The 27,254-nt window shown below is 47.8% G+C and overlaps 1 protein-coding gene across 6 annotated transcripts in view; it reads left to right on the forward strand.

The window, feature by feature from the left end:
- LOC129834830 (C-myc promoter-binding protein-like) overlaps positions 1-27,254 on the forward strand; it is a 168,464-nt gene that overhangs the window by 44,157 nt on the left and 97,053 nt on the right. For all 6 annotated transcript variants that reach the window (XM_055900135.1, XM_055900131.1, XM_055900133.1 and 3 more), the window contains exons 4-12: positions 2,551-3,895; positions 8,446-8,615; positions 19,225-19,496; positions 19,949-20,015; positions 20,335-20,393; positions 21,085-21,229; positions 21,877-22,052; positions 24,667-24,767; positions 26,846-27,061. In XM_055900135.1, the coding sequence (XP_055756110.1) occupies positions 2,551-3,895; positions 8,446-8,615; positions 19,225-19,496; positions 19,949-20,015; positions 20,335-20,393; positions 21,085-21,229; positions 21,877-22,052; positions 24,667-24,767; positions 26,846-27,061 (2,551 nt within the window). The remainder of the gene's footprint in view (positions 1-2,550; positions 3,896-8,445; positions 8,616-19,224; positions 19,497-19,948; positions 20,016-20,334; positions 20,394-21,084; positions 21,230-21,876; positions 22,053-24,666; positions 24,768-26,845; positions 27,062-27,254) is intronic.

Consider the following 27,254-nt stretch of genomic DNA (forward strand, 5'->3'; position numbering starts at 1 on the left):
TGTCCCCTGACCTCTCCACTGTCCCCTCCCCTGACCTCTCCACTGTCCCCTCCCCTGACCTCTCCCCTGTCCCCTCCCCTGACCTCTCCACCGTCCCCTCCCCTGACCTCTCCACTGTCCCCTCCCCTGACCTCTCCCCTGTCCCCTCCCCTGACCTCTCCACTGTCCCCTGACCTCTCCACTGTCCCCTCCCCTGACCTCTCCACTGTCCCCTGACCTCTCCACTGTCCCCTCCCCTGACCTCTCCACTGTCCCCTCTCCTGACCTCTCCACTGTCCCCTGACCTCTCCCCTGTCCCCTCCCCTGACCTCTCCACTGTCCCCTGACCTCTCCACTGTCCCCTGACCTCTCCACTGTCCCCTGACCTCTCCACTGTCCCCTGACCTCTCCACCCTCCCCTCCCCTGACCTCTCCACTGTCCCCTCCCCTGACCTCTCCACTGTCCCCTGACCCCTCCACTGTCACCTCCCCTGACCTCTCCACTGTCCCCTCCCCTGACCTCTCCACCGTCCCCTCCCCTGACCTCTCCACTGTCCCCTCCCCTGACCTCTCCACTGTCCCCTCCCCTGACCTCTCCGCTGTCCCCTCCCCTGACCTCTCCACTGTCCCCTCCCCTGACCTCTCCACTGTCCCCTCCCCTGACCTCTCCACCGTCCCCTGATCTCTCCACTCTCCCCTGACCCCTCCACTGTCCCCTCCCCTGACCTCTCCACTGTCCCCTGACCTCTCCACCGTCCCCTCCCCTGACCTCTCCACTGTCCCCTCCCCTGACCTCTCCACCGTCCCCTCCCCTGACCTCTCCACTGTCCCCTCCCCTGACCTCTCCACCCTCCCCTCCCCTGACCTCTCCACTGTCCCCTGACCTCTCCACTGTCCCCTCCCCTGACCTCTCCACCGTCCCCTCCCCTGACCTCTCCACCGTCCCCTCCCCTGACCTCTCCACTGTCCCCTCCCCTGACCTCTCCACCGTCACCTCCCCTGACCTCTCCACTGTCCCCTCCCCTGGCCTCTCCACCCTCCCCTCCCCTGACCTCTCCACTGTCCCCTGACCTCTCCACTGTCCCCTGACCTCTCCACTGTCCCCTCCCCTGACCTCTCCACTGTCCCCTCCCCTGACCTCTCCCCTGTCCCCTCCCCTGACCTCTCCACTGTCCCCTCCCCTGACCTCTCCACTGTCCCCTGACCTCTCCACTGTCCCCTCCCCTGACCTCTCCACTGTCCCCTCTCCTGACCTCTCCACTGTCCCCTGACCTCTCCCCTGTCCCCTCCCCTGACCTCTCCACTGTCCCCTGACCTCTCCACTGTCCCCTGACCTCTCCACTGTCCCCTGACCTCTCCACCCTCCCCTGACCTCTCCACTGTCACCTCCCCTGACCTCTCCACTGTCCCCTCCCCTGACCTCTCCACCGTCCCCTCCCCTGACCTCTCCACCGTCCCCTCTCCTGACCTCTCCACTGTCCCCTGACCTCTCCACTGTCCCCTCCCCTGACCTCTCCACTGTCCCCTCCCCTGACCTCTCCCCTGTCCCCTCCCCTGACCTCTCCACTGTCCCCTCCCCTGACCTCTCCACTGTCCCCTCCCCTGACCTCTCCACTGTCCCCTCCCCTGACCTCTCCCCTGTCCCCTCTCCTGACCTCTCCACTGTCCCCTGACCTCTCCACTGTCCCCTCCCCTGACCTCTCCACTGTCCCCTCTCCTGACCTCTCCCCTGTCCCCTCCCCTGACCTCTCCACTGTCCCCTCTCCTGACCTCTCCCCTGTCTCCTGACCTCTCCACTGTCCCCTCCCCTGACCTCTCCACTGTCCCCTCCCCTGACCTCTCCACTGTCCCCTCTCCTGACCTCTCCCCTGTCCCCTCCCCTGACCTCTCCACTGTCCCCTCCCCTGACCTCTCCACCGTCCCCTCTCCTGACCTCTCCACTGTCCCCTGACCTCTCCACTGTCCCCTCCCCTGACCTCTCCACTGTCCCCTCCCCTGACCTCTCCCCTGTCCCCTCCCCTGACCTCTCCACTGTCCCCTCCCCTGACCTCTCCCCTGTCCCCTCCCCTGACCTCTCCACTGTCCCCTCCCCTGACCTCTCCACTGTCCCCTCCCCTGACCTCTCCCCTGTCCCCTCTCCTGACCTCTCCACTGTCCCCTGACCTCTCCACTGTCCCCTCCCCTGACCTCTCCACTGTCCCCTCCCCTGACCTCTCCACTGTCCCCTCTCCTGACCTCTCCCCTGTCCCCTCCCCTGACCTCTCCACTGTCCCCTCTCCTGACCTCTCCCCCCCTCCTGACCTCTCCACTGTCCCCTCCCCTGACCTCTCCACTGTCCCCTCTCCTGACCTCTCCCCTGTCCCCTCCCCTGACCTCTCCACTGTCCCCTCTCCTGACCTCTCCCCTGTCTCCTGACCTCTCCACTGTCCCCTCTCCTGACCTGTCATAATTCAGGGTCACTGTGGACTGCTCTTGTCAACACATTACTCAACTGATTCCCGGCGGTGTGTTTGGAAGGAAAGAGAGTGGTGTGATTCATATCCACACACCACGTGTGATCTCTGTTTTCAGTGGGGTTCCTCGGTCTATCTGTGTTACAAGAAGTCTGTGGCCAAAACCAACACCACGTGTGATCTCTGTTTTCAGTGGGGTTCCTCGGTCTATCTGTGTTACAAGAAGTCTGTGGCCAAAACCAACACCACGTGTGATCTCTGTTTTCAGTGGGGTTCCTCGGTCTATCTGTGTTACAAGAAGTCTGTGGCCAAAACCAACACCACGTGTGGTCTCTGTTTTCAGTGGGGTTCCTCGGTCTATCTGTGTTACAAGAAGTCTGTGGCCAAAACCAACACCACGTGTGATCTCTGTTTTCAGTGGGGTTCCTCGGTCTATCTGTGTTACAAGAAGTCTGTGGCCAAAACCAACACCACGTGTGATCTCTGTTTTCAGTGGGGTTCCTCGGTCTATCTGTGTTACAAGAAGTCTGTGGCCAAAACCAACACCACGTGTGATCTCTGTTTTCAGTGGGGTTCCTCGGTCTATCTGTGTTACAAGAAGTCTGTGGCCAAAACCAACAACACGTGTGATCTCTTTTTTCAGTGGGGTTCCTCGGTCTATCTGTGTTACAAGAAGTCTGTGGCCAAAACCAACACCACGTGTGATCTCTGTTTTCAGTGGGGTTCCTCGGTCTATCTGTGTTACAAGAAGTCTGTGGCCAAAACCAACACCACGTGTGATCTCTGTTTTCATTGGGGTTCCTCGGTCTATCTGTGTTACAAGAAGTCTGTGGCCAAAACCAACACCACGTGTCATCTCTGTTTTCAGTGGGGTTCCTCGGTCTATCTGTGTTACAAGAAGTCTGTGGCCAAAACCAACACCACGTGTGGTCTCTGTTTTCAGTGGGGTTCCTCGGTCTATCTGTGTTACAAGAAGTCTGTGGCCAAAACCAACACCACGTGTGATCTCTGTTTTCAGTGGGGTTCCTCGGTCTATCTGTGTTACAAGAAGTCTGTGGCCAAAACCAACACCACGTGTGATCTCTGTTTTCAGTGGGGTTCCTCGGTCTATCTGTGTTACAAGAAGTCTGTGGCCAAAACCAACACCACGTGTGGTCTCTGTTTTCAGTGGGGTTCCTCGGTCTATCTGTGTTACAAGAAGTCTGTGGCCAAAACCAACACCACGTGTGATCTCTGTTTTCAGTGGGGTTCCTCGGTCTATCTGTGTTACAAGAAGTCTGTGGCCAAAACCAACACCACGTGTGATCTCTGTTTTCAGTGGGGTTCCTCGGTCTATCTGTGTTACAAGAAGTCTGTGGCCAAAACCAACACCACGTGTGATCTCTGTTTTCAGTGGGGTTCCTCGGTCTATCTGTGTTACAAGAAGTCTGTGGCCAAAACCAACACCATAGCCTACAAGGCAGGTGAGTGAACGTCCCTGGGAGAGGAGAAATTACATTTATCTGTAGAAATCCCGGAGCTAAGATATGTATCTCCTGCACACCACCACGCAGGAGGTGAAATATCTCCGCAGTCAGGAGGATATTATTGCCCGTCTTAAAACAGACATTTGTCATGGTTTATCATATACACACGGTCACAATCGAGGACTGCAACTACCCGTTTAATGGCCATTAGCATTACGTGGGCTGCTATATATACGTGATGTGCTGTTGTCTCTTGGTAGGGTCAGGCACAGTTGAACAGTACTATCCTCATAGAGCCCAGTCACTGTCCAAGGTCCTGCGGTATGGTTGCTTCACACTGACTTTTTAAAAATGTGTTTCTTTAACCTTTATTTAATAAGAGGGACTGATAAGCAGTCCTTCTGGCCAGTTCTTTTCATCTGAAACACAATGAGCCCCATTGATGGACAGGCTGACATTCCATTTGACTGATTCACTGTCCCAATTGGCACCCTATTCCCTATAGGCTTTGGTCAAAAGTAGTGCACTACATAGGGAATAGGGGGGCATTTGGGACGTAACCCTGATATTCCTCTGGAGACTCCCTCCAATCCTGCTGCTCTGCTGTACCAGATAATACATGATACAGGAGACTCCCTCCAATCCTGCTGCTCTGCTGTACCAGAGAATACATGATACTGGAGACTCCCTCCAATCCTGCTGCTCTGCTGTACCAGAGAATACAGGATACAGGAGACTCCCTCCAATCCTGCTGCTCTGCTGTACCAGAGAATACATGATACTGGAGACTCCCTCCAATCCTGCTGCTCTGCTGTACCAGAGAATACAGGATACAGGAGACTCCCTCCAATCCTGCTGCTCTGCTGTACCAGAGAATACATGATACTGGAGACTCCCTCCAATCCTGCTGCTCTGCTGTACCAGAGAATACAGGATACAGGAGACTCCCTCCAATCCTGCTGCTCTGCTGTACCAGAGAATACATGATACTGGAGACTCCCTCCAATCCTGCTGCTCTGCTGTACCAGAGAATACATGATACTGGAGACTCCCTCCAATCCTGCTGCTCTGCTGTACCAGAGAATACATGATACTGGAGACTCCCTCCAATCCTGCTGCTCTGCTGTACCAGAGAATACATGATACAGGAGACTCCCTCCAATCCTGCTGCTCTGCTGTACCAGAGAATACATGATACTGGAGACTCCCTCCAATCATCCTGCTGCTCTGCTGTACCAGAGAATACATGATACTGGAGACTCCCTCCAATCATCCTGCTCTGCTGTACCAGAGAATACATGATACAGGAGACTCCCTCCAATCCTGCTGCTCTGCTGTACCAGAGAATACATGATACAGGAGACTCCCTCCAATCCTGCTGCTCTGCTGTACCAGAGAATACATGATACTGGAGACTCCCTCCAATCCTGCTGCTCTGCTGTACCAGAGAATACATGATACTGGAGACTCCCTCCAATCATCCTGCTCTGCTGTACCAGAGAATACATGATACTGGAGACTCCCTCCAATCATCCTGCTCTGCTGTACCAGAGAATACATGATACTGGAGACTCCCTCCAATCATCCTGCTGCTCTGCTGTACCAGAGAATACATGATACTGGAGACTCCCTCCAATCCTGCTGCTCTGCTGTACCAGAGAATACAGGATACAGGAGACTCCCTCCAATCATCCTGCTGCTCTGCTGTACCAGAGAATACATGATACTGGAGACTCCCTCCAATCATCCTGCTCTGCTGTACCAGAGAATACATGATACAGGAGACTCCCTCCAATCCTGCTGCTCTGCTGTACCAGAGAATACATGATACAGGAGACTCCCTCCAATCATCCTGCTCTGCTGTACCAGAGAATACATGATACTGGAGACTCCCTCCAATCATCCTGCTCTGCTGTACCAGAGAATACATGATACAGGAGACTCCCTCCAATCCTGCTGCTCTGCTGTACCAGAGAATACATGAGACTTCTATAGCCAGCATTCACAGACAAAAGTCCCCAGCTGCTCATTTTGACTGATAAAAGGTTTTGGTACTTTTTGGGGCGGGTACATTGTGGACCTTGTCATTTTTATGCTAATTCTCTGGTTATGAGTTATTCAAGTTTATAACAGGGGTTGGATTCTCCTGGTTGGCTGGTGAGTTATTCATGTTTATAACAGGTTTGGATTCTCCCTGGTTGGCTGATGAGTCATTCATGTTTATGACAGGGTTTGGATTCTCTCTGGTGAGTGAGTAAATGTGGACACATTTTTTCTCTACACTGTTCATTGTGACGATAAACAGTTGTAGCTTTTTCCCCCCACAGTTACTTGGTTGTTCAATGCAAATGCTCTAGTGATGAGTCATGGATGTTTACAGCAGGGTAGAAGGATTCTCCCTGGTTGGCTAATGTATCAGAGATTCTCCCTGGTTGGCTGATGTATCAGAGATTCTCCCTGGTTGGCTGGTGAGTCTAGAATGTTTACAGCAGGGTAGAAGGGATTCTCCCTGGTTGGCTGATGTATCAGAGATTCTCCCTAGTTGGCTGATGTATCAGAGATTCTCCCTGGTTGGCTGATGTATCAGAGATTCTCCCTAGTTGGCTGATGTATCAGAGATTCTCCCTGGTTGGCTGATGTATCAGAGATTCTCCCTGGTTGGCTGATGTATCAGAGATTCTCCCTGGTTGGCTGGTGTATCAGAGATTCTCCCTGGTTGGCTGATGTATCAGAGATTCTCCCTGGTTGGCTGATGTATCAGAGATTCTCCCTGGTTGGCTGATGTATCAGAGATTCTCCCTGGTTGGCTGATGTATCAGAGATTCTCCCTGGTTGGCTCGTGTATCAGAGATTCACCCTGGTTGGCTGATGAGCCAGTAAGAGAGAGCGATATATCCCAGAGGATATGGGCCAGGCAGGGTGCATGAGAACATACTGTAGTCTGCAGTGATGTGCTGCTGGCGTGTTAAGACTTGTTAAGACGTGTTGTGAGACAGACAGTGTTCTGGGTTAAACACTGTTAATGATGCCAGTACACACTCCTAGAGCCTTAAAGAGATGCTTCACCCAAGTAAGAAAAGGACTCCCTTTCTTTGGGACAGCATGGTGCTTACCAGTCCAAAACACTGCCTAGAGTTTGGCCTACATAATAGTGTAATTACTGAGCTAGGCCTAAGTGTAGCTAATTGGTGTCTATGGACAATGACTAGACCTAATTAACAAAGACTTCATTATCTGTCAGCGACTGCTTAGTGCTACAGGAACTGCCTAGTGTTGCATGTAATGATGATTATGGTCATGTCATGATACATTAACTGAGAGATAGTCCTCTATCAACCCATAGCTGTTTAGTGGTTCATTAGGATAGAAACATTCTACATTAACCCATAGCTGTTTAGTGGTTCATTAGGATAGAAACATTCTACATTAACCCATAGCTGTTTAGTGGTTCATTAGGATAGAAACATTCTACATTAACCCATAGCTGTTTAGTGGTTCATTAGGATAGAAACATTCTACATTAACCCATAGCTGTTTAGTGGTTCATTAGGATAGAAACATTCTACATTAACCCATAGCTGTTTAGTGGTTCATTAGGATAGAAACATTCTACATTAACCCATAGCTGTTTAGTGGTTCATTAGGACAGAAACATTCTACATTAACCCATAGCTGTTTAGTGGTTCATTATGATAGAAACATTCTACATTAACCCATAGCTGTTTAGTGGTTCATTAGGATAGAAACATTCTACATTAACCCATAGCTGTTTAGTGGTTCATTAGGACAGAAACATTCTACATTAACCCATAGCTGTTTAGTGGTTCATTATGATAGAAACATTCTACATTAACCCATAGCTGTTTAGTGGTTCATTAGGATAGAAACATTCTACATTAACCCATAGCTGTTTAGTGGTTCATTAGGATAGAAACATTCTACATTAACCCATAGCTGTTTAGTGGTTCATTAGGATAGAAACATTCTACATTAAATTTTATTGAGGTGTGATCTCCTTTATTGAGTTCTCACCCTCGCCCCTCCTTCCGTCCACTCTCCTTCATTCCTTCCCTCTCCCTCTCCCCTCCTTCCGTCCCCTCTCCTTCATTCCTTCCCTCTCCCTTACCCCTCCTTCCATCCCCTCTCCTTCATTCCTTCCCTCTCCCCTCCTTCCGTCCCCTCTCCTTCATTCCTTCCCTCTCCCTTACCCCTCCTTCCATCCCCTCTCCTTCATTCCTTCCCTCTCCCTTACCCCTCCTTCCATCCACTCTCCTTCATTCCTTCCCTCTTCCTTACCCCTCCTTCCGTCCTCTCTCCTTCATTCCTTCCATCCCCTCTCCTTCATTCCTTCCCTCTCCCTCGCCCCTCCTTCCGTCCCCTCTCCTTCATTCCTTCCCTCTCCCTCGCCCCTCCTTCCGTCCCCTCTCCTTCATTCCTTCCCTCACCCTCGCCCCTCATTCCGTCCTCTCTCCTTCATTCCTTCCCTCTCTCTCCTTCTCTCCCTCTCCTTCCCCCACTCCCTCCCTCTCCCCTCTCCCTCCCTCCAGGTTTGTTTAGCAGGTATCCTGAGGAGGACTATGAGTCTTTCCCCCTGCCTGAGTCCGTGCCCCTGTTCTGTCTGCCCATGGGGGCCACCATCGAGGCCTGGCCGGCCCAGACTAAATACTCCCTGCCTGTCTTCTCCACCTTCGTACTGACCGGATCCTCTGGAGAGAAGGTAACACACACATGAGCGTTCACGCAGGCATGCACACACACACACACACACACACACACACACACACACACACACACACACACACACACACACACACACACACACACACACCTATCCTTTCAAGAATGGTTATTCCACCATGCACACCCGTCCACATGCACGCACTAGGTCCAAGGAATGTTATCTTAACAAACAAATACGCATCCACACACTCGCACACACACGTGGACACACATACACACACTCTCACACATGTGGACACACATACACACACTCTCACACACGTGGACACACACACACCTCCTAAACCCCAAGAACTCTTATACCTCCTACATACACACATGCAGCTAACCTCCAAGGAATGTTATCCCACCGAACACACACACACCTACGCATTTGTGTTTATTATGGATCCCCATTAGTTCCTGCCAAGGCAGCAGCTACTCTTCCTGGGGTTTATTATGGATCCCCATTAGTTCCTGCCAAGGCAGCAGCTACTCTTCCTGGGGTTTATTATGGATCCCCATTAGTTCCTGCCAAGGCAGCAGCTACTCTTCCTGGGGTTTATTATGGATCCCCATTAGTTCCTGCCAAGGCAGGAGCTACTCTTCCTGGGGTTTATTATGGATCCCCATTAGTTCCTGCCAAGGCAGCAGCTACTCTTCCTGGGGTTTATTATGGATCCCCATTAGTTCCTGCCAAGGCAGCAGCTACTCTTCCTGGGGTTTATTATGGATCCCCATTAGTTCCTGCCAAGGCAGCAGCTACTCTTCCTGGGGTTATTATGGATCCCCATTAGTTCCTGCCAAGGCAGCAGCTACTCTTCCTGTGGTTTATTATGGATCCCCATTAGTTCCTGCCAAGGCAGCAGCTACTCTTCCTGGGGTTTATTATGGATTCCCATTAGTTCCTGCCAAGGCAGCAGCTACTCTTCCTGGGGTTTATTATGGATCCCCATTAGTTCCTGCCAAGGCAGCAGCTACTCTTCCTGGGGTTTATTATGGATCCCCATTAGTTCCTGCCGAGGCAGCAGCTACTCTTCCTGGGGTTTATTATGGATCCCCATTAGTTCCTGCCAAGGCAGCAGCTACTCTTCCTGGGGTTTATTATATTATGGATCCCCATTAGTTCCTGCCAAGGCAGCAGCTACTCTTCCTGGGGTTTATTATGGATCCCTATTAGTTCCTGCCGAGGCAGCAGATACTCATCCTGGGGTTTATTATGGATCCCCATTAGTTCCTGCCAAGGCAGCGGCAACTCTTCCTGGGGTTTATTATGGATCCCCATTAGTTCCTGCCAAGGCAGCAGCTACTCTTCCTGGGGTTTATTATGGATCCCCATTAGTTCCTGCCAAGGCAGCAGCTACTCTTCCTGGGGTTTATTATGGATCCCCATTAGTTCCTGCCGAGGCAGCAGCTACTCTTCCTGGGGTTATTATGGATCCCCATTAGTTCCTGCCGAGGCAGCAGCTACTCTTCCTGGGGTTTATTATGGATCCCCATTAGTTCCTGCCGAGGCAGCAGGTACTCTTCCTGGGGTTTATTATGGATCCCCATTAGTTCCCGCCAAGGCAGCAGCTACTCTTCCTGGGGTTTATTATGGATCCCCATTAGTTCCTGCCAAGGCAGCAGCTACTCTTCCTGGGGTTTATTATGGATCCCCATTAGTTCCTGCCAAGGCAGCAGCTACTCTTCCTGGGGTTTATTATGGATCCCCATTAGTTCCTGCCGAGGCAGCAGCTACTCTTCCTGGGGTTTATTATGGATCCCCATTAGTTCCTGCCAAGGCAGCAGCTACTCTTCCTGGGGTTTATTATATTATGGATCCCCATTAGTTTCTGCCAAGGCAGCAGCTACTCTTCCTGGGGTTTATTATGGATCCCCATTAGTTCCTGCCGAGGCAGCAGCTACTCTTCCTGGGGTTTATTATGGATCCCCATTAGTTCCTGCCAAGGCAGCAGCTACTCTTCCTGGGGTTTATTATGGATCCCCATTAGTTTCTGCCAAGGCAGCAGCTATTCTTCCTGGGGTTTATTATGGATCCCCATTAGTTCCTGCCAAGGCAGCAGCTATTCTTCCGGGGGTTTATTATGGATCCCCATTAGTTCCCGCCAAGGCAGCAGCTACTCTTCCTGGGGTTTATTATGGATCCCCATTAGTTCCCGCCAAGGCAGCAGCTACTCTTCCTGGGGTTTATTATGGATCCCCATTAGTTCCTGCCAAGGCAGCAGCTACTCTTCCTGGGGTTTATTATGGATCCCCATTAGTTCCTGCCAAGGCAGCAGCTACTCTTCCTGGGGTTTATTATGGATCCCCATTAGTTCCTGCCAAGGCAGCAGCTATTCTTCCGGGGGTTTATTATGGATCCCCATTAGTTCCTGCCGAGGCAGCAGATACTCTTCCTGGGGTCTAAACACATTAAAGCACTTACATCACACATAAAACAAAAGATATGATGTGTGTAATACCACCATACAATAATATTACACTATACGTGTGTGTGTGTGTGTGTGTGTGTGTGTGTGTGTGTGTGTGTGTGTGTGTGTGTGTGTGTGTGTGTGTGTGTGTGTGTGTGTGTGTGTGTGTGTGTGTGTGTGTGTGTGTGTGTGTGTGTGTGTGTGTGTGTGTGTTTGTTTGTTTGTCTCTTCACAGTCCCCACTGTTCCATAAGGTCTTATTTTATCTGTTTTATTTATTTATTTGATTCTACTTCTTGCATCAGTTACCTGATGTGGAATAGAGTTCCATGTGGTCATGGCTCTATGTAGTACTGTGCGCCTCCCATAGTCTGTTCTGAACTTGGAGACTGTGAAGAGACCTCTTGTGGCTTGTCTACCTCTTGTGGCAGGTATTGACACATTAACACACAACAACAGCTGAGGAGGCCTCATCCAAAACATTACACATACTGGGGCACCAGGAAACCACGGTGACGCACAGCACACACCAGCAGTGAAAGTGGGTCACACACACACACACACACACACACACACACACACACACACACACACACACACACACACACACACACACACACACACACACACACACACACACACACACACACACAATAATGAAATGGAACAGATACAGCCAGAAATAGATAGGCAGTCACAGCTGCCGGAAGGATCTTGGCTTCAAAGAGTAACCACCAAGGAGAAACACCACAGTGACAGGCAGCGGGGTAACAGCTAGCTAGTAGCTAGCTAGCTTATCTGTAAACACCACAGTGACAGGCAGCAAGGTAACAGCTAGCTAGTAGCTAGCTAGCTTATCTGTAAACACCACAGTGACAGGCAGCAAGGTAACAGCTAGCTAGTAGCTAGCTAGCTTATCTGTAAACACCACAGTGGCAGGCAGCAAGGTAACAGCTAGCTAGTAGCTAGCTAGCTTATCTGTAAACACCACAGTGGCAGGCAGCAAGGTAACAGCTAGCTAGTAGCTAGCTAGCTTATCTGTAAACACCACAGTGACAGGCAGCAAGGTAACAGCTAGCTAGTAGCTAGCTAGCTTATCTGTAAACACCACAGTGACAGGCAGCAAGGTAACAGATAGCTAGTAGCTAGCTAGCTTATCTGTAAACACCACAGTGACAGGCAGCAAGGTAACAGCTAGCTAGTAGCTAGCTAGCTTATCTGTAAACACCACAGTGACAGGCAGCGGGGTAACAGCTAGCTAGTAGTTTGATTGAGCTTGCCTAGGCTTAGTGGACCTATTGAATACTAGCTAAAATACAACCCCATCTCTGTTTCTGGGGTCTGAAAGTGGAGCTATGTGGTGAAACCCAGGTCTGAATAAAACGAATAGGACCTGAACCCAGGTCTGAATAAAACTAATAGGACCTGAACCCAGGATAACACGACGCGAGCAGGGGGTCAAAACGACGGCTGGCGTGCAACCACTCTGTCTGTCTCTTGGGTGACCCAACCGTGTGTGTGGTAGGTGAGCTGTGTTTTCCTGGCCAAGGTCATAGAGACAGTCAGGAGGTCCTGGTGTCCTGCCGCTCATTCTGCACACAGACCAGGCTTCCCTTTAAACTGAGCATGTCAGCTGCTGACCCAGACATTTACTAACACAAAGTATGAACACTTTACAGCATACAGGACAGTGCATACTGTACACACCCCCTGACAGAAGGCTGTTCTGTACTAGACTATACCCCCTGACTGAAGGCTGTTCTGTACTAGACTATACCCCCTGACTGGAGGCTGTTCTGTACTAGACTACACCCCCTGACTGGAGGCTGTTCTGTACTAGACTACACCCCCTGACAGAAGGCTGTTCTGTACTAGACTATACCCCCTGACTGAAGGCTGTTCTGTACTAGACTATACCCCCTGACTGGAGGCTGTTCTGTACTAGACTATACCCCCTGACTGAAGGCTGTTCTGTACTAGACTATACCCCCTGACTAAAGGCTGTTCTGTACTAGACTATACCCCCTGACTGGAGGCTGTTCTGTACTAGACTACACCCCCTGACTGAAGGCTGTTCTGTACTAGACTATACCCCCTGACTGGAGGCTGTTCTGTACTAGACTACACCCCCTGACTGGAGGCTGTTCTGTACTAGACTACACCCCCTGACAGAAGGCTGTTCTGTACTAGACTATACCCCCTGACTGGAGGCTGTTCTGTACTAGACTACACCCCCTGACTGGAGGCTGTTCTGTACTAGACTATACCCCCTGACTGAAGGCTGTTCTGTACTAGACTACACCCCCTGACTGGAGGCTGTTCTGTACTAGACTACACCCCCTGACTGGAGGCTGTTCTGTACTAGACTATACCCCCTGACTGAAGGCTGTTCTGTACTAGACTATACCCCCTGACTGGAGGCTGTTCTTTACTAGACTATACCCCCTGACTGAAGGCTGTTCTTTACTAGACTATACCCCCTTCTGGGAAAAGTTATAAAATGACTTAAATACAGTAGGAGATCAGAAAATCCTTTTGGCTGTGATCCAGACTGTATATTATGATGTTATGTGATCTGTCTCTACGAGCATAATACTGGGTTTCCAGGAATCAAACTGCTCTGTGTTTGTCTGTAGGATTATGCTAGATTTAGAATGTGTTGTGAGAGAAGGTAGAAACACTGAGAGCTGGTACAAGGTCAGATATAGACAGAGAGGGTAAAGTCAGAGAGAGGGTAACCTAGCTGGTACAAGGTCAGATGTAGACAGAGAGGGTAAAGATAGAGAGAGGGTAACCTAGCTGGTACAAGGTCAGATATAGACAGAGAGGGTAAAGACAGAGAGAGGGTAACCTAGCCGGTACAAGGTCAGATATAGACAGAGAGGGTAAAGACAGAGAGAGAGTAACCTAGCTGGTACAAGGTCAGATGTAGACAGAGAGGGTAAAGATAGAGAGAGGGTAACCTAGCTGGTACAAGGTCAGATGTAGACAGAGAGGGTAAAGACAGAGAGAGGGTAACCTAGCTGGTACAAGGTCAGATATAGACAGAGAGGGTAAAGACAGAGAGAGGGTAACCTAGCTGGTACAAGGTCAGATATAGACAGAGAGGGTAACCTAGCTGGTACAAGGTCAGATATAGACAGAGAGAGGGTAACCTAGCTGGTACAAGGTCAGATATAGACAGAGAGGGTAAAGACAGAGAGAGGGTAACCTAGCTGGTACAAGGTCAGATATAGACAGAGAGAGGGTAACCTAGCTGGTACAAGGTCAGATATAGACAGAGAGAGGGTAACCTAGCTGGTACAAGGTCAGATATAGACAGAGAGGGTAAAGTCAGAGAGAGGGTAACCTAGCTGGTACAAGGTCAGATATTGACAGAGAGGGTAAAGACAGAGAGAGGGTAACCTAGCTGGTACAAGGTCAGATATAGACAGAGAGGGTAAAGACAGAGAGAGGGTAACCTAGCTGGTACAAGGTCAGATATAGACAGAGAGGGTAAAGACAGAGAGAGGGTAACCTATCTGGTACAAGGTCAGATATAGACAGAGAGGGTAAAGTCAGAGAGAGGGTAACCTAGCTGGTACAAGGTCAGATATAGACAGAGAGGGTAAAGTCAGAGAGGGGGTAACCTAGCTGGTACAAGGTCAGATATAGACAGAGAGGGTAAAGACAGAGAGAGGGTAACCTAGCTGGTACAAGGTCAGATATAGACAGAGAGGGTAAAGACAGAGAGAGGGTAACCTAGCTGGTACAAGGTCAGATATAGACAGAGAGGGTAAAGTCAGAGAGAGGGTAACCTAGCTGGTACAAGGTCAGATATAGACAGAGAGGGTAAAGTCAGAGAGAGGGTAACCTAGCTGGTACAAGGTCAGATATAGACAGAGAGGGTAAAGACAGAGAGAGGGTAACCTAGCTGGTACAAGGTCAGATATAGACAGAGAGGGTAAAGACAGAGAGAGGGTAACCTAGCTGGTACAAGGTCAGATATAGACAGAGAGGGTAAAGACAGAGAGAGGTTAACCTAGCTGGTACAAGGTCAGATATATCTATTGCTTTTTAAATGCTCAGGGATTTTTCTGCATAGAAAATGATTGGGGTGGCCTCTTAAGTCCAAAGAGGGCTCCTTGCCAAGCCCCCGGCCACGCCCACCACCTAAGTCCCTTATTGATCCGGGGAAAACCCTGATTCTTATTAAAGTTTCACGGAGAAGCACGATGATTAATGGGTGATTATGGTGCACTAGATACAAAAATTACAAGACTGACTCTGTGTAGTTCATGTATGTTTTCCAGTCAGAGGATGAGCGGTCGGAAGTCCGTCTCATCGCTCACAGAGCACCGCTCCACGTCCTTTCCAACCGCTCTGCTAAAAACCGCTCCTCGCTCACAGGAAGAAAAAAATCGAGTCGCTCCAAATTCCCTCCATTCATTATAATCACCATTTAACCAACACCCATCTATTGTTGTGACTACCTGGACCTACCATTTAACCAACACCCATCTATTGTTGTGACTACCTGGACCTACCATTTAACCAACACTCATCTATTGTTGTGACTACCTGGACCTACCATTTAACCAACACCCATCTATTGGTGTGACTACCGGGACCTACCATTTAACCAACACTCATCTATTGTTGTGACTACCTGGACCTACCATTTAACCAACACTCATCTATTGTTGTGACTACCGGGACCTACCATTTAACCAACACTCATCTATTGTTGTGACTACCTGGACCTACCATTTAACCAACACTCATCTATTGGTGTGACTACCTGGAACTACCATTTAACCAACACCCATCTATTGTTGTGACTACCTGGACCTACCATTTAACCAACACCCATCTATTGTTGTGACTACCTGGACCTACCATTTAACCAACACTCATCTATTGTTGTGACTACCTGGACCTACCATTTAACCAACACCCATCTATTGTTGTGACTACCCGGACCTACCATTTAACCAACACCCATCTATTGTTGTGACTACCTGGACCTACCATTTAACCAACACTCATCTATTGTTGTGACTACCTGGACCTACCATTTAACCAACACCCATCTATTGTTGTGACTACCTGGACCTACCATTTAGTTTTGAAGTATTGAAACCAGACCATATGATTTGAATGAAATGTATTTTAATAAACATCATGAAAAGGTGACTAATAAGCGCTCATCATTTCAAATAGGCTACATGTCATATTAAACAGCATATTAACACTGAATAGACTACATGTCATATTAAACAGCATATTAACACTCTGAATAGGTTACATGTCATATTAAACAGTATATTAACACTCTGAATAGGCTACATGTCATATTAAACAGTATATTAATACTCTGAATAGGCTACATGTCATATTAAACAGTATATAAACACTCTGAATAGGCTACATGTCATATTAAACAGTATATTAACACTCTGAATAGGCTACATGTCATATTAAACAGTATATTAACACTCTGAATAGGCTACATGTCATATTAAACAGTATATTAACACTGAATAGACTACATGTCATATTAAACAGCATATTAATACTCTGAATAGGCTACATGTCATATTAAACAGCATATTAACACTGAATAGACTACATGTCATATTAAACAGCATATTAATACTCTGAATAGGCTACATGTCAGATTTCAGATTCCACCGTGATTCTTTAGTTGTGGACACTACATCACCACACTCCCTCTCTTCTTTAGTAGTGGACACTACATCACCACACTCCCTCTCTTCTTTAGTAGTGGACACTACATCACCACACTCCCTCTCTTCTTTAGTTGTGGACACTACATCACCACACTCCCTGTCTTCTTTAGTAGTGGACACTACATCACTGCACTCCCTGTCTTCTTTAGTAGTGGACACTACATCACTGCACTCCCTGTCTTCTTTAGTAGTGGACACTACATCACTGCACTCCCTCTCTTCTTTAGTAGTGGACACTACATCACTGCACCCCCTCTCTTATTTAGTTGTGGACACTACATCACCACACTCTCTCGCTTATTTAGTTGTAGACACTACATCACCACACTCCCTCTCTTCTTTAGTTGTGGACACTACATCACCACACTCCCTCTCTTCTTTAGTAGTGGACACTACATCACCACACTCCCTCTCTTCTTTAGTAGTGGACACTACATCACCACACTCCCTCTCTTCTTTAGTTGTGGACACTACATCACCACACTCCCTATCTTCTTTAGTAGTGGACACTACATCACCACTCCCTCTCTTCTTTAGTAGTGGACACTACATCACCACTCCCTCTCTTCTTTAGTAGTGGACACTACATCACCGTACTCCCTCTCTTCTTTAGTTGTGGACACTACATCACCACACTCCCTCTCTTTAGTAGTGGACACTACATCACCACACTCCCTCTCTTATTTAGTAGTGGACACTACATCACCACACTCCCTCTCTTCTTTAGTTGTGGACACTACATCACCACACTCCCTCTCTTTAGTAGTGGACACTACATCACCACACTCCCTCTCTTCTTTATTAGTGGACACTACATCACCACACCCCCTCTCTTCTTTAGTAGTGGACACTACATCACCACACTCCCTCTCTTCTTTAGTAGTGGACATTACATCACCACACCCCCTCTCTTCTTTAGTTGTAGACACTACATCACCACACTACCTCTCTTGCTCATCTTTATAAGTCACCTTGATTTAACACCTGTGTGTTTTATCAGTTTCTTTATGAACATATTTAGTGAACTCCATGACAGTAGCTAAAGCAAGGGGCTATAGCAGCACACAAGTATACTATACAAATGCATGCTGGGACGGGCATGCCCTGAGCTCATGTAGTGTGCTCTCCAGCCTTTGGGAAACTCGCTCCGCGCTCCAGTCAAATTGGACACCCTCCACTACTCGCTCCAGCTCCTCGCTCCACTCGACTGACGTTCTCTGGTTCCGGTCAGCTGTATGGCAACAGATACATATGTGCCCCTATATCTATGTACCAGATACATATGTGCCCCTATATCTATGTACCAGATACATATGTGCCCCTATATCTATGTACAGATACATATGTGCCCCTATATCTATGTACAGATACATATGTGCCCCTATATCTATGTACAGATACATATGTGCCCCTATATCTATGTACAGATACATATGTGCCCCTATATCTATGTACTAGATACATATGTGCCCCTATATCTATGTACAGATACATATGTGCCCCTATATCTATGTACAGATACATATGTGCCCCTATATCTATGTACAGATACATATGTGCCCCTATATCTATGTACAGATACATATGTGCCCCTATATATATGTACAGATACATATGTGCCCCTATATCTATGTACAGATACATATGTGCCCCTATATCTATGTACAGATACATATGTGCCCCTATATCTATGTACAGATACATATGTGCCCCTATATCTATGTACAGATACATATGTGCCCCTATATCTATGTACAGATACATATGTGCCCCTATATCTATGTACAGATACATATGTGCCCCTATATCTATGTACAGATACATATGTGCCCCTATATCTATGTACAGATACATATGTGCCCCTATGTCTATGTACTAGATACATATGTGCCCCTATATCTATGTACAGATACATATGTGCCCCTATATCTATGTACAGATACATATGTGCCCCTATATCTATGTACAGATACATATGTGCCCCTATATCTATGTACAGATACATATGTGCCCCTATATCTATGTACAGATACATATGTGCCCCTATATCTATGTACTAGATACATATGTGCCCCTATATCTATGTACAGATACATATGTGCCCCTATATCTATGTACAGATACATATGTGCCCCTATATCTATGTACAGATACATATGTGCCCCTATATCTATGTACAGATACATATGTGCCCCTATATCTATGTACTAGATACATATGTGCCCCTATATCTATGTACTAGATACATATGTGCCCCTATATCTATGTACAGATACATATGTGCCCCTATATCTATGTACAGATACATATGTGCCCCTATGTCTATGTACAGATACATATGTGCCCCTATATCTATGTACAGATACATATGTGCCCCTATATCTATGTACTAGATACATATGTGCCCCTATATCTATGTACTAATGGCTCCATCCTGACGTGTATCTGTTTCCTCATCTCAGGTGTACGGTGCAGCCATCCAGTTCTACGAGCCCTACTCCCAGGACTGTCTGACCGACCAGCAGCGCTCTCAGCTGGGTCTGCCGTGGCTGGACCACGGGCCATCTTCCCCAGCCACCTCCCCCTCCACCCCAGCTCCGGGCCCCAGGGCGCTACACACCAACAAGTGTATCTGTTTGCTGTCTCACTGGCCCTTCTTTGACGCCTTCCGCAAGTTCCTCACCTTCCTCTATCGATACTCCATCTCTGGACCTCACACCCTGCCCATCGAGAAGTGAGCACCGTGTAAATTAAATATATTATGACACAGCAGACATTTGTGGTATCAACTGCAGGACTTGAACCCATTGGCCTTGGTGTTGCTAGGACCATGCTGAGCCACTGTCCATTATAAGTACACAGCCTGTGTTATCTGACAGCTTTGTATAGGACATGAACCATACCCAGGCACTTTGTACATAGATATACTGTAGACACACTCCCTAGATGATTGAACAATTCCAAATGGTATCCAGTCCACTAAATAAACACCAGAGGCTATGTTTAGATCAAGTGTTTGCTGACAGTTCAACAGGGCATTGTTTTGGTCAGGTGGCAGTGTAGTGACAGAACTCTATGTAAATCTACCCCCCTGTCCCAGGCGGTGTGATGACAGATTAGACTCACCTCCTCCTCAGGGTTATTTCTGACCTCATATTCTGTAACTCTTCTTCTTCTTCCTGTCAGGCACATCTCCCACTTCATGCACAAGGTCCCCTTCCCCTCCTCCCAGAGGCCCAGGATACTGGTGCAGGTGAGTTAAGGCGTCCATGGTGCTGGCTGCCATGTAATGTCTGTGGTTTCTGTCAGTGTGTGTCTCTATTCACTACTAAACAATGTCTGACTCTGTCTTGATCATAATCATCATTCTTTTAATAGTGTTTTTCTCAAAGTTATTTACATTGTATTGAGATAACGCACCCCTTCTAGCACCAATCTCTGGCAACAGAGACACTACTGGTTATATGGGAGTCTTTGATAACAGCCACCTGCGAAATGAAGCACGGCAGCCATTTTGTGCCAGACCTGTCCCCACCACACTATACCTGTGGTAATGTGTTGACATTCCCCAGCTCTCTCCTCACGACAGCCTGATGTTGAGCCAGCCTGTGTCCTCCCCTCTACCACTCAGGTAAGACAGGTATCATATACACTGAGTGTACAAAACATTATGAACACCTTCCTAATATTGACTTGCACAACCCCCCCCTCCCCCCTTTTGCCCTCAATTTGTCTGGGGATAGACTTTACACTCCAATGCTTCCCACAGTTGTGTCAAGTTGGCAGGATGTCCATTGTGTGGTGGACCATTCTTGATACACACAGGAAATTGTTGAGCGTGAAAAACTCCAGCGGTGTTGCTGTTCTTGACACTCTCAAACCGGTGCGCCTGGCACCTACTACCATACCCCGGTTCAAAGGAACTTTAATCTTTTGTCTTGTCCATTCACCCTTTTGTTGAATGGCACACATACACAATCCATGACTCAATTGTCTTTAACCTGTCTCCTCCCCTTCATCTACACTGATTGAAGTGGATTTAACAGGTGTATATCATAATAAGAACAGTAGTGGTCCTATAGCAGTACCTTGAGGAACTCCAAAACATACCTTTAGATTGGTTTAAAGAATTGGACGAAGGTTTGGTGACTGCTGGTGAAGTTCATGGTATTAGTTATGGTATGATTAATTGATGGTATGGTTATTTTATGGTATTAGTTATGGTATGGTTAATTGATGGTATTAGTTATGGTATGATTAATTTATGGTATGTGTTATGATAGTGATGTAGTGTGTTAATCTCTTCTATGGCTGTGCTCCAGTGGTGGTCGGTTGTCCATACTGCTGCAGAACCTCGGTCCAGAGAATGCTATAACGCTCCTGGTGTTTGCTGTGACAGAACATAAGATCCTGGTCCACTCTCTACGGCCCGCTGTTCTGACCAGTGTCACTGAGGCTCTGGTGGCTGTGAGTACCTCAGATATCAGCTGTTTAACACTATAGTACCTCAGATATCAGCTGTTTAACACTATAGAACCTCAGATATCAGCTGTTTAACACTATAGTACCTCAGATATCAGCTGTTTAACACTATATTACCTCAGATATCAGCTGTTTAACACTATAGTACCTCAGATATCAGCTGTTTAACACTATATTACCTCAGATATCAGCTGTTTAACACTATAGTACCTCAGATATCAGCTGTTTAACACTATAGTACCTCAGATATCAGCTGTTTGACACTATAGAACCTCAGATATCAGCTGTTTGACACTATATTACCTCAGATATCAGCTGTTTGACACTATAGTACCTCAGATATCAGCTGTTTAAATCTTTAGGACTTTTAGTAGTAGCTTGTGGTTTTAGTAAGTAGTTTAAATAATTAGCTATGGCAGTTTGATAGTAGGGTTTAAATAATTACCTATGACAGTTTGATAGTAGAAGTTAAATAATTAGCTATGGCAGTTTGATAGTATTCTTAGTAGTAGCTAAGCAATTGCAGTATTGGTAATGTCTCTCGGTTTTGACAGTAGTTTTAAAGGTTCCGTTTCCTGATTTGACCTCCCTCCCTCCCTCTCTCTTTCTCTCCCCCTATCTCTCCTCCTCAGATGATCTTCCCATTCCACTGGCCGTGTCCGTACATCCCTCTGTGCCCGCTGGCCCTGGCAGGAGTCCTCTCCGCACCCTGCCCCTTCATCGTGGGTGTCGACTCGCGCTACTTTGACCTTTACGACCCCCCGCTGGACGTCAGCTGTGTCGACCTCGACACAAACACCATCTCCCAGTAAGCACTGCTTCTTCTGACACAAACACCATCTCCCAGTAAGCACTGCTTCTTCTGACACAAACACCATCTCCCAGTAAGCACAGCTTCTTCTGACACAAACACCATCTCCCAGTAAGCACAGCTTCTTCTGACACAAACACCATCTCCCAGTAAGCACAGCTTCTTCTGACACAAACACCATCTCCCAGTAAGCACTGCTTCTTCTGACACAAACACCATCTCCCAGTAAGCACTGCTTTTTCTGACAGAAACACCATCTCCCAGTAAGCACTGCTTCTTCTGACAGAAACACCATCTCCCAGTAAGCATTGCGGCGACTACCAACCCCCTGTTTTGTACTAGAATGGGATGGGATTAAATAGAATGGAATAGACTAAAGTTTTCTTTCCATATAATGTGTAAATTCTCTTTTTTGAGTATGGATCTCCCACACAGCAGTTGCCGTTTGTGACTGTAGCTTTCTGCTCAGGCCCCAACCAACTCTCACAGAATGACTCTCCAAGACTCTCCACTTAGCTAACGGGCTGAGAACAGTACAGGGTCAACCATAGTGAAGGGCCTCCATCTACTTAGCTAACGGGCTGAGAACAGTACAGGGTCAACCATAGTGAAGGACCTCTATCCACTTAGCTAACGGGCTGAGAACAGTACAGGGTCAACCATAGTGAAGGGCCTCCATCTACTTAGCTAACGGGTTGAGAACAGTACAGGGTCAACCATAGTGAAGGGCCTCCATCTACTTAGCTAACGGGCTGAGAACAGTACAGGGTCAACCATAGTGAAGGGCCTCTATCCACTTAGCTAACGGGCTGAGAACAGTACAGGGTCAACCATAGTGAAGGTCCTCCAGCCACTTAGCTAACGGGCTGAGAACAGTACAGGGTCAACCATAGTGAAGGGCCTCTATCCACTTAGCTAACGGGTTGAGAACAGTACAGGGTCAACCATAGTGAAGGTCCTCCAGCCACTTAGCTAACGGGCTGAGAACAGTACAGGGTCAACCATAGTGAAGGACCTCTATCCACTTAGCTAACGGGCTGAGAACAGTACAGGGTCAACCATAGTGAAGGTCCTCCAGCCACTTAGCTAACGGGCTGAGAACAGTACAGGGTCAACCATAGTGAAGGGCCTCTATCCACTTAGCTAACGGGCTGAGAACAGTACAGGGTCAACCATAGTGAAGGTCCTCCAGCCACTTAGCTAACGGGCTGAGAACAGTACAGGGTCAACCATAGTGAAGGGCCTCTATCCACTTAGCTAACGGGCTGAGAACAGTACAGGGTCAACCATAGTGAAGGACCTCTATCCACTTAGCTAACGGGCTGAGAACAGTACAGGGTCAACCATAGTGAAGGACCTCCATCCACTTAGCTAACGGACAAATGTGCATGTGTCTGCTCAAACGGTCAGAAACAGACTCCATGAGGGTGGAATGAGGGCCCGACGTCCACAGGTGGGGGTTGTGCTTACATTCCAACACCGTGCAGGACGTTTGGCATTTGCCAGAGAACACCAAGATTGGCATATTCGTCACTGGCGCCCTGTGCTCTTCACAGATGAAAGCAGGTTCACACTGAGCACATGTGACAGAGTCTGGAGACACCGTGGAGAACGTTCTGCTGCCTGCAACATCCTCCAGCATGACCGGTTTGGCGATGGGTCAGTCATGGTGTGGGGTGGCATTTCTTTGTGGGGCCGCACAGCCCTCCATGTGCTCGCCAGAGGTAGCCTGACTGCCATTAGGTACCGAGATGAGATCCTCAGACCCCTTGTGAGACCATATGCTGACACATGCACATTTGTGGCCTGCTGGAGGTCATTTTGCAGGGCTCTGGCAGTGCACCTCCTTGCACAAAGGCGGAGGTAGCGGTCCTGTTGCTGGGTTGTTGCCCTCCTACGGCCTCCTCCACGTCTCCTGATGTACTGGCCTGTCTCCTGGTAGCGTCTCCATGCTCTGGACACTACGCTGACAGACACAGCAAACCTTTTTGCCACAGCTCGCATTGATGTGCCATCCTGGATGAACTGCACTACCTGAGCCACTTGTGTGGGTTGTAGACTCCGTCTCATGCTACCACTAGAGTGAGAGCACCGCCAGCATTCAAAAGTGACCAAAACATCAGCCAGAAAGCATAGGAACTGAGAAGTGGTCTGTGGTCACCACCTGCAGAACCACTCCTTTTTTGGGGGTGCCTTGCTAATTGCCTATAATTTCCACCTTTTGTCTATTCCATTTGCACAACAGCATGTGAAATTTATTGTCAATCAGTGTTGCTTCCTAAGTGGACAGTTTGATTTCACAGAAGTGTGATTGACTTGGAGTTACATTGTGTTGTTTAAGTGTTCCCTTTATTTTTTTGAGCAGTGTATATTCCATTTATCAGACGCTTTCATCCAAAACGATTTAGTCATGTATGCATCCATTTTCCGTGTGGGTCAAAGTTCAATCTGTTTCTGTGGTTCTGCATTAAGATCAGTCAGATATTTGGACCAGTCTTAGAGGCAGCAGTCTCGAGGTGATCTCCTGCCCATGTCCACCGCCAGTATTAGTTTTGGGCGTGTTCCTCCTCTCTGCACCTCTGGAGAGCTGACTGTGTGTTTCTCCTTCCAGCAACGAAGATAAGAGGGCCCTGACCTGGAAGATCCTGCCAAAGAAAGCCTGTAAAAACCTGATGAATGTGCTGAACAATCTCTACCAGCAACTGGTGGACGGTGAGTAGAGGACCGTACTGTACTGTATGGATAGAGGACTAAAGACTTCACAATGAATAAACTGGGTCAAGTGTAGCCTGAGTTGCCAGATGTGACTCTGGTTCTGCCTTAGTTCGCTCCTTTAATATAACAAAGAAATAGGAGTTGGCAACAAAAAAAAAAAAGATCTGGCAACCCGAGCTAGATCAAGAACAATTTGTCATAAAACTCCTTTTCAAGGTCGACTTTGAGAAAGATTCTTTCAAGCTGCTGTATTTGACTCTCAGGTGTTCTTCTCTTCTTCTGAATATGATGAGCCACTGTAGCAGTAGTGTAGGAGTCCTGTACATTCAGCTCCCTATCCATTCTCCAGTGTCTACTGGAGGACGTAGGAGGACTTTACATTCAGCTTCCTATCCATTCTCCAGTGTCTACTGGAGGACACTATACAGTAGTGTAGGAGTCCTGTACATTCAGCTTCCTATCCATTCTCCAGTGTCTACTGGAGGACACTACACAGTAGTGTAGGAGTCCTTTACATTCAGCTTCCTATCCATTCTCCAGTGTCTACTGGAGGACACTACACAGTAGTGTAGGAGTCCTTTACATTCAGCTTCCTATCCATTCTCCAGTGTCTACTGGAGGACACTACACAGTAGTGTAGGAGTCCTTTACATTCAGCTTCCTATCCATTCTCCAGTGTCTACTGGAGGACACTATACAGTAGTGTAGGAGGACTTTACATTCAGCTTCCTATCCATTCTCCAGTGTCTACTGGAGGACACTACACAGTAGTGTAGGAGTCCTTTACATTCAGCTTCCTATCCATTCTCCAGTGTCTACTGGAGGACACTATACAGTAGTGTAGGAGTCCTGTACATTCAGCTTCCTATCCATTCTCCAGTGTCTACTGGGCAGGAAATCAAACAGACGGTAGGTCTATGTTAAAGAACTCTCTCTCTCTCTCTCTCTCTCTCTCTCTCTCTCTCTGCATCTCTCTCTCTCTCTGCATCTCTCTCTCTCTCTCTCTCTCTGCATCTCTCTCTCTCTCTGCATCTCGCTCTCTGCATCTCTCTCTCGCTCTCTGCATCTCTCTCTCTCTCTCGCCTCTCTCTCCCTACCTGCTCTATTTGTCTCCATTAGTTCAGTTGTGTTATTTATATCCCAGCCAGTAAACCTGCTGCCTGCTTATTGAGAAATCAAATAATGTTACATTGTGAGACTCAGTGAGGCTGAAAATCTGTCCTGCCACTGCATTAGTGTTTAGGCTGGGAACATTGGACGTCGATACAGCTTGGCAGAGTGACAAGCTGAGCCTTATCTTCAGGGACTTGTTTCTTCGAGGAAAACTAATTTCAATAGAGATTTAACTCTGTGCTTTGTTATTTACCCTTCATCTAGTTCAACAACAACCAGACAGAACCCAAACAAACCCATACAGACAGTCCTGCTTGTTTTAAGTTGTGTTTTAAACTGGCTTCAACTGTGACATGTAGTTAAACATAGCAGACAAAATATTAAGAACACCTTGCTAATATTATGTTGCTTAAAAATCCTTCTTTAACCGGTCTTCTCCCCTTCATCTTTTTTATTTATTTCTTTATTTAACCAGGTAGGCTAGTTGAGAACAAGTTCTCATTTACAACTGCGACCTGGCCAAGATAAAGCATAGCAGTTTGAACAGACAACAACACAGAGTTACACATGGAGTAAACAATAAACAAGTCAATAACACAGTAGGGAAAAAAACAAAATGAGTTTATATACATTGTGTGCAAAAGGCATGAGGAGGTAGGCAATAAATAGGCCATAGGAGCGAATAATTACAATTTAGAAGATTAACACTGGAGTGATAAGTCATCAGATGATCATGAGCAAGTAGAGATACTGGTGTGCAAAAGAGCAGAAAAATAAATAAATAAAAACAGTCAGCATAACCAACAACCCACTTTTCTATTGGTTCCCCCCAGGTCAGCAGAACCAACATCCCTCTTTTCTATTGGTTCCCCCCAGGTCAGCAGAACCAACATCCCTCTTTTCTATTGGTTCCCCCCAGGTCAGCAGAACCAACATCCCTCTTTTCTATTGGTTCCCCCCAGGTCAGCAGCGTCCTGATGGCCTATTGGAGCTGAGTATGAGTGACTGTACGGAGCTGGCCTGTGGGAAGAGCCTCCACAGCCTGGAGATGGAGATACAGGAAGCCTTCCTCAGGTTCATGGCGGCCATCTTGAAAGGCTACCGCTCATACCTGAGACCCATCACTCAGGCCCCGTCTGAGAAGACTACTGACGCCTCCTCTCTCTTTGACCTGCAAGGTTAGTGTGTGTGTGTGTGTGTGTGTGTGTGTGTGTGTGTGTGTGTGTGTGTGTGTGTGTGTGTGTGTGTGTGTGTGTGTGTGTGTGTGTGTGTGTGTGTGTGTGTGTGTCAGTGTGTCAGTGTGTGTGTGTCAGTGTGTCAGTGTGTGTGTGTCAGTGTGTCAGTGTGTGTGTGTGTGTGTCAGTCTCTGTG

Source organism: Salvelinus fontinalis, chromosome 35, assembly GCF_029448725.1.
Source record: "Salvelinus fontinalis isolate EN_2023a chromosome 35, ASM2944872v1, whole genome shotgun sequence".
Lineage (NCBI taxonomy): Eukaryota > Metazoa > Chordata > Actinopteri > Salmoniformes > Salmonidae > Salvelinus > Salvelinus fontinalis.